The sequence below is a fragment of the Nerophis ophidion genome, linkage group LG01 (genome assembly GCF_033978795.1).
Source record: "Nerophis ophidion isolate RoL-2023_Sa linkage group LG01, RoL_Noph_v1.0, whole genome shotgun sequence".
Taxonomy (NCBI): Eukaryota; Metazoa; Chordata; class Actinopteri; order Syngnathiformes; family Syngnathidae; genus Nerophis; species Nerophis ophidion.
The window spans coordinates 37,907,099-37,914,982 of NC_084611.1; the positions used below are offsets into that span (position 1 = coordinate 37,907,099).

Sequence of the window (7,884 nt, forward strand, 5' to 3'; positions counted from 1 at the left end):
CATTAAATACCTTGTCTTTGCAGTCTATTCAATTGAAGTTGAGAAGGATTTGCAAATCATTGTGTGAACGTGAGTGTGAATGTTGTCTATCTGTGTTGGCCCTGCGATGAGGTGGCGACTTCTCCAGGGTGTACGCCGCCTTCCGCCCGATTGTAGCTGAGATAGGCACCAGCGCCCCCCGTGACCCCAAAGGGAATAAGCGGTAGAAAATGGATGGATGGATGTATTCTGTTTTTATTTACAAATTACTTTAACTTTACTGGTTTTGGGTTTTGTATTTAACAGGCATGTGATTTGACCACAATGAAAAAGACTGAAAAAATTTCCGGGTGTCTGGGGCACGAAGGCCCCCAGTTCCTGGTATTTCACCAATTTAACATGCTAAAATTAACAAAGACAGCGCCATTTGAAGAAAATATTTTAGTGTTAAAGACATGAAAACATCATTAATAGAACATACATACCCCAATTATCCTAATGAATCACTGTATATGGTTCAGTCCCAACAGTATTTAGTCATTAATATTTACATCTTGTGTTCTTTTCACATCCACTCGGTTTCACGTTGATCAGTGTTATTATCTACAGTTTATTTACAATATTACCACATTACTTCAGTTCACTTCACACATTTACTTGCTCTGAGAGCCCTAACATGAGCTTTCCTTGCAAATTTCTGAGCAGCCCCATTTTTGCTTTTGGTCTCTGCTTTTGTAGCTTCTTTTTTGGATTTCACTGCCAACTTCTGCTTCTAGAATTATATGCAAATTTCTTTCAAACAAATTGTTAACTGGAATCAATAATGCGACTCTTTGAATTTCTGTAATTTCATAATATATTTTCACGTGGCTTTTTAGTTTTAGAAAAACCCATTTATATTTTGCAAAGCAATAATTGGTTAATATTTAAAACAAACATGCGTATTTCGCAAGCAAATATTTTTTAGCTTACCTCATTATTAACTACCCAGTCTGCAACTGAAGTGGGTTGTTTGGGTGGATCTTTCCTCTCGATGTCTACGGCAGTTGTCGATGTAAACAAAGAATGAAGTCCGTAAGGTTTGCTCACTTTCGGTTGACATCCGAAAGTACCAGCTAGTGAAAAGTTATTTTACCTTGCTTCAATTTGTTTCATATGTTTTTGGGGTTTTCGAATGTACTTCCAAAGCCTTGAAACCTCGTGATCCATAGTCAATATTATCATGACACCACGTGCACAAAACTTTTCCGGGACGATCGATTTTCCGAATAAAATTGCCGAACAAAGCCGTAACTTCCTTCTTCCCAACAGCATCAGTGATTACCCTTTCCATCCAGTCCCATCGAAACTTATTTTTGACATGTTTATCAATTTCTTTTACTCGTGAATCGTCCTTTCTCTCGGGAACCGACATCACAAAATGGCGGTAGTAACGTCATCATTCATAACGGATGTCCTGATTGGTCACAAGGAACATATCGACCAATCAACTACGGCGTAATATTGTATTACGCCGTAGTTGATTAGTCGACACTTTTTTCCCCCCCGATATTAAAAAAGATGGAATTCCGACTTTAGACGAAAAAATCACATGCCTGATTTAGGCTTGACGAAATTGTTGATTGGCAACACAAAAAATTGGCCTTAGTGTGTGAATGTTGTCTGTCTATCTGTGTGGGCCCTGCGATGAGGTGGCGTCTTGTCCAGGGTGTACGCTGCCTTCCGCCTGATTGTAGCTGAGATCGGCTCTAGCACCCCCCGAGACCCCAAAAGGGATAAGCCGTAGAAAATGGATGGATATTCCAATGTACAGTTGTATTTTTCTTGATGTGACTGAACCTAATCAGTGGCCTAGTGGTTAAAGTGTCTGCCCTGATATTGGTAGGTTGTGGGTTCAAACCCCCGGCCGAGTCATACCCAAGACTATAAAAATGGGAGCCATTGCCTCCCTGCTTGGCACTCAGCATCAAGGATTGGAATTGGGGGTTAAATCCTTAAAAATGATTCCCGGGCGTGGCCGCTGCTGCTCACTGCTCCCTTCACCTACCAGGGGGTGAACAAGGGGATGGGTCAAATGCGGACAAATTTCACCACACCTAGTGTGTGTGTGTGTGTGTGTGTGTGTGTGTGTGTGTGTGTGTGTGTGTGTGTGTGTGTGTGTGTGTGTGTGTGAGACAATCATTGGTACTTTAACTTTAATGTGCTTTTTGATGCTATTGTGCCGAAGATCCCGACAGTTGCCATGACAACCCATCTGCACAAGAACGTGTTCATCAAAGTGTGTACTGACTTCTTGTCGTTTTCCTCGTTCCTGTCCAGGTCCGCAGAGGGACCCCCAGGCGGGCCGGGAGTTCATCCTGAAGATGTTCGTGGACCTGAACCCGGACAGCGACAAGATCATCTACTCGCACTTCACCTGCGCCACCGACACGGAGAACATCCGCTTTGTGTTCGCCGCCGTCAAGGACACCATACTGCAGCTCAACCTGAAGGAGTACAACCTGGTGTAACGGCCACACACACACCTACAGTATATGAGAACTGGGTGTGTGTCACACACCAACAAGAATCAAAGTTCAAAAAAAAAAAAATTCTAACTAATGCGTGGAATGCTAATTTATTTGCCATGTGTTTGATCTTTTGATTGTCAGGAGCAAATGAGTTCATCTTGCTATTTAATAAAGAGCTGGTGAAATGTGTGAGGGGTTGCTGGTTCAGAAGGCAAGGGTCCATTTTTAATCTTTGCGCTTTTGTGAAGTTTGTTTTTTTTCTGAAAACTTTGTGCAATTCAGTTGTTTTGTTCTGTTTAGGGGTCGGGGGCGTGTCCTGTGTGCATTCGGTTGCGACATGCGGCGAAACCCCTACCTTTTTTTTTTTTTTTTTAGTACAATGTTCCCATGAACAGCGTCTTGTCAAGACTGACCGGTAATAAAAAGGCAAAAACTGTGATTTTGAAAAAGTATTTCGCCTTGATATTAACGTTGACCTTGGTACCACCGCCAAGTACTGATGAGGTAGGTGGCGTTTAAACATGAGAGTGGACGCCATATTTGTGTGACGAAAGGATGTTCAACTGTGCCACATCAACTCTTTTTTTGATCGTGTTTGTGTATTCTTTGCCGATGCCAAATGTCAAGCAGCCTGACCACGCCCCCAAAAGCGAGCAGTAAGTGGCGTACTGAACTCTTCAAACTCTTTAAAAGGCAATGTGTTGCCACAAGCCCCTTCACCCCCCGCACCTCACCTGCTGTACTTTCTTTTGAGGATCGTCCAATCACAGCCAGGCTGTCTTGACTGTTAGCTTGATAGCAGTGTGACCAGAAAAAAAAATGGTGTTAAGAGTTTAAAGTTTGTACCAAAGTTTCCGATTGGCCGCCCCACCCCCCTCCTCACTTTGGATATGTTTTTGTAACAGTTTCCAAGAACACAAGGTTGTAACTTACATTTATTGAGGCATAGTGCAATTATGAATTATATAATCATTGTGTACATTGATATATATATATACAGTATGTATGTATATATATATACAATATATATGTACATATGTATATATATATACAGTATATATGTATATATATATATACACATATGTATACATATATATATATATGGCAGCGTCTTTGTTGGCTTTTTAATCATGACATTTTTTGCCGGATTGAATGTGCAGTTTGGAAAATATGTATCTATGTAACTATTGTACGTCTAATAGCTAATTCTTTTTTTTGGAAGAAAATGTTATTTACATGTTTTTTGGTTTCATTTTATATGAGGAGAATGTACATTTTTGTGTTTTTTTTTTTGGGGCCGTTTTTTTTTTTTTTTTTTCTCAGCAAAGAATTGTCAGCTTTAGAAGTTCATAAAGAGAAATATGATGATCCCTCCCAGGAGCCATGTTGTTCATTATCGTTCCTCTCAGATCTTCAGCGAGTTTATCAAATATTAATTTGAATTCAGGCTTTTCCGTGGGAATTGTGAGCAACGAGAGGTATGTTCTCGTGAAGATTTTGTGTAGAAATTTCATTTTAATAAGAAACAAAAATACATCCACCAAAATAAGGATTTAGTAGATTTTTCCTTTTTATATCTAACTTGAACAAGTTCTTTAACATAAGGCTCAGTATCGCTGTTTTTTTAAATTTATGCTTTTTTCTTTTTTTTTTTTTTGCCTAAAACTACATTGATCCAACAAGTAATATGTTGCCATTATTTATTTTAATTATTAATTAAACAGATGCAGCCAAAATGTGGGCAACAAGAAGTTTTGATTGATTGATTGAGACTTCTATTAGTAGATTGCACAGTACAGTACATACTCTGTACAATTGGCCACTAAGTGGTAACACCCAAATAAGTTTTTCAACTTGTTTAAGTCGGGTTAATCAATTCAAGGTATCATTTACATCCATCCTTCCATCTTCTTCCGCTTATTCGAGGTCGGGTCGCGGGGGCACCAGCCTAAGCAGGGAAACCCAGACTTCCCTTTCCCCAGCCACTTCGTCTAGCTCTTCCCGGGGGATCCCGAGGCGTTCCCAGGCCAGCCGGGAGACATAGTCTTCCCAACGTGTCCTGGGTCTTCCCCGTGGCCTCCTACCGGTCGGACGTGCCCGAAACACCTCCCTAGGGAGGCGTTCGGGTGGCATCCTGACCAGATACCTGAACCACCTCATCTGGCTCCTCTTGTTGTGGAGGAGCAGCGGCTTTACTTTGAGCTCCTTCCGGATGGTAGAGCTTCTCACCCTATCTCTAAGGAAGAGACCCATCACCCGGCGGAGGAAATTCATTTTCACCGCTTGTACCCATGATCTTGTCTTTTCGGTCATAACCCAAAGCTCATGACCATAGGTGAGGATGGGAACGTAGATCGACTGGTAAATTGAGAGCTTTGCCTTCCGGCTCAGCTCCTTCTTCACCACAACGGATCGATACAGCGTCCACATTACTGAAGACGCTGCACAGATCCGTCTGTCGACCTCACGATCTACCCTTCCCTCACTCGTGAACAAGATATATACAGTCGCGGTCAAAACTTTACATACACTTGTAAAGAACATAGTGTCATGGCTGTCTTGAGTTTCCAATAATTTCTACAACTCCTATTTATTTGTGATAGAGTGATTGGCGCACATACTTGTTGGTCACAAAAAACATTCATGAAGTTTGGTTCTTTTACTAATTTATTATGAGTCTACTGAACATGTGACCAAATCTGCTGGGTCAAAAAATTATATACAGCAATGTTAATATTTGGTTACATGTCCCTTGGCAAGTTTCACAGCAATAAGGCGCTTTTGGTCGCCATCCACAAGCTTCTGTTTGAATTTTTGACCACTCATCTTGACAAATATGGTGCAGTTAAGCTAATTTTCTGACATAACCTTGTTTCTTCAGCATTGTCCACACATTTAAAGGCCTACTGAAATGAGATGTTCTTATTCAAACGGGGATAACAGGTCCATTCTATGTGCCATACTTGATCATTTCGCGATATTGCCATATTTTTGCTGAAAGGATTTATTAGAGAACAACAACGATAAAGTTTGCAACTTTTGGTCGCTAATAAAAAAGCATTGCCTGTACCGGAAGTAGCAGACGCTGTGCGCGTGACGTCACGGGTTGTAGGGTTCCTCACATCCTCACATTGTTTACAATCATAGCCAGCAGCAGCTAGAGCGATTCGGACAGAGAAAGCGACAATTTCCCCATTAATTTGAGCGAGGATGAAAGATTCGTGGATGAGGAAATTTAGAGTGAAGGACTACAAGAAAGAAAAAAAGTTAAAAAAAAAAAAAAAAGACGATTGCAGTGGGAGCGATTCAGATGTTATTAGACACATTTACTAGGATAATTCTGGAAAATCCCTTATCTGCCTATTGTGTTGCTAGTGTTTTAGTGAGATTAAATAGTACCTGAAAGTAGGAGGGGTGTGGTCACGGGTGTGTTGACGCCAGAGTTTCTGAGGGAAGTCACGCAGCTGCAGCAGGACGGAAGTTCCGCTGATGTCTCCGGTAAGAGGTGACTTATTACCACAATTTTCTCACCGAAAACTGCCGGTTGACATGTGGTCGGGATCCATGTTCGCTTGACCGCTCTGATCCATAGTAAAGCTTCATCTTCGGGAATTTTAAACAAGGAAACACTGTGTGTTTGTGCAGCTAAAGGCTAAAAGCTTCCCACCTCCATCTTTCTACTTTGACTTCTCCATTATTAATTGAACAAATTGCAAAAGATTCAGCAACACAGATGTCCAGATTACTGTGTAATTATGCAATTAAACCAGACTACTTATAGCTTGGATCGGGCTGGAAAATAATGTCCGCTACAACCCAAGACGTCAAATGCATGCGTCATCATACCGCAACGTTTTCGACAGGACACTTCGCAGTAAATTTAAAATTGCAATTTAGTAAACTAAAAAGGCCATATACACATGTGTTGCAATGTTAATATTTCATCATTGATATATAAACTATCAGACTGCGTGGTCGGTAGTAGTGGGTTTCAGTAGGCCTTTAAGTCAGGACTTTGGGAAGGCCATTCTAAAAGCTTAATTCTAGCCTGATTTAGCCACTCCTTTACCACTTCTGACAGTGGTTTGGGGTCCTTTTCCTGTTGGAGCACCCAACTGCGCCCAAGACCCAACCTCTGGGCTGATGATTTTAGGATGTTCCAAAGAATTTGGAGGTAATCCTCCTTTTTCATTGTCCCATTTAAAGCACCGGTTCCATTGGCTGCAAAACAGGCCCGGAGCATAATACTACCACCACTATGCTTGACGGTAGGCCTGGTGTTCCTGGGATTAAAGGCCTTACCTTTTCTCCTCCAAACATATCCATCCATCAATTTTCTACCGCATATTCCCTATGGGGTCACGGGGGGCGCTGGTGCCTATCTCAGTGACAATTGGGCGGAAGGCGGGGTACACCCTGGACAAGTCGCCACCTCATCACAGGGCCAACAAATAGACAGACAACATTCACACTCACATTCACACACTAGGGACCATTTAGGGTTGCCAATCAACCAATCCCAGGTGCATGTCTTTGGAGGTGGGAGGAAGCTGGACCGGAGTCACGGGGAGAACATGTAAACTCCACACAGAAAGATCCCGAGCCTGGGATTGAACACAGGACTACTCAGGACCTTCGTATTGAGAGGCAGACGCACTAACCCCTCTTCCACCGTGCTGCCCATATTGCTGTGTATTGTGGCAAAACAGTTCAATTTGTGTTTCAAATTGTTGGGCAAATTGTTTTAACCCACTGCGGCCCCCGAGTCAAAAAATTGGGGGCGCCTGTTTTGCAGTAAAAAAAACTCACAGGTCAGTTGCATTAATTCGACCATTAAAAAAACTGTGGTATTGCTTTTGCATTCCGTTTACAGTAATATCATGTAAAAACTACGGCACTCAACTCACACATGCTTACTCCAAATCATCATTGATGCAGAACCAGCAGACAATAACCAACATTATGTTTCATGTTCATTGGAAATTCCCCCGACAGTTCATACAGCAAATGAATATGTTTGTCTTGATACAAGGAATAACGTTAGCTAACTTAGCATCAACTTAAGACAATGATGTTGCCTAGCTAGCTAGGACTTCACTTACATCTCTCATTCCTGCTGCTTCTTGCTGCGGGCGAATAACTTTCTGATATCCATCAAGGAGTTACAGTTTGAGTCAAATCAAAATCCAAATAATATAGTTAACAAATTGTTGTTGGCTAACGTTACCTATCTCAGCAGTGATTCTCATCCCCCCCCCTCTCTATCTCTCTCTCTCTCTCTCTCTCTCTCTCAACCGAAGTCTCACGATCCACACGTGAATAAAATACCATATTAAGTAGCCATGTGCACATTGTTACTTGGAGTGAATACAGTAGCAATCAATTACCCTACTAA

At 41.7% G+C, this 7,884-nt stretch overlaps 1 protein-coding gene across 1 annotated transcript in view; it reads left to right on the top strand.

The window, feature by feature from the left end:
- Positions 1-3,869, top strand: part of LOC133553624 (guanine nucleotide-binding protein G(q) subunit alpha) — a 48,861-nt gene extending 44,992 nt beyond the window's left edge. The window contains exon 7 of the mRNA XM_061902070.1: positions 2,299-3,869. Coding sequence (XP_061758054.1) covers positions 2,299-2,489 — 191 coding nt within the window. The 3' untranslated portion in view covers positions 2,490-3,869. The remainder of the gene's footprint in view (positions 1-2,298) is intronic.
- The last annotated feature ends 4,015 nt before the right edge of the window (positions 3,870-7,884 follow it).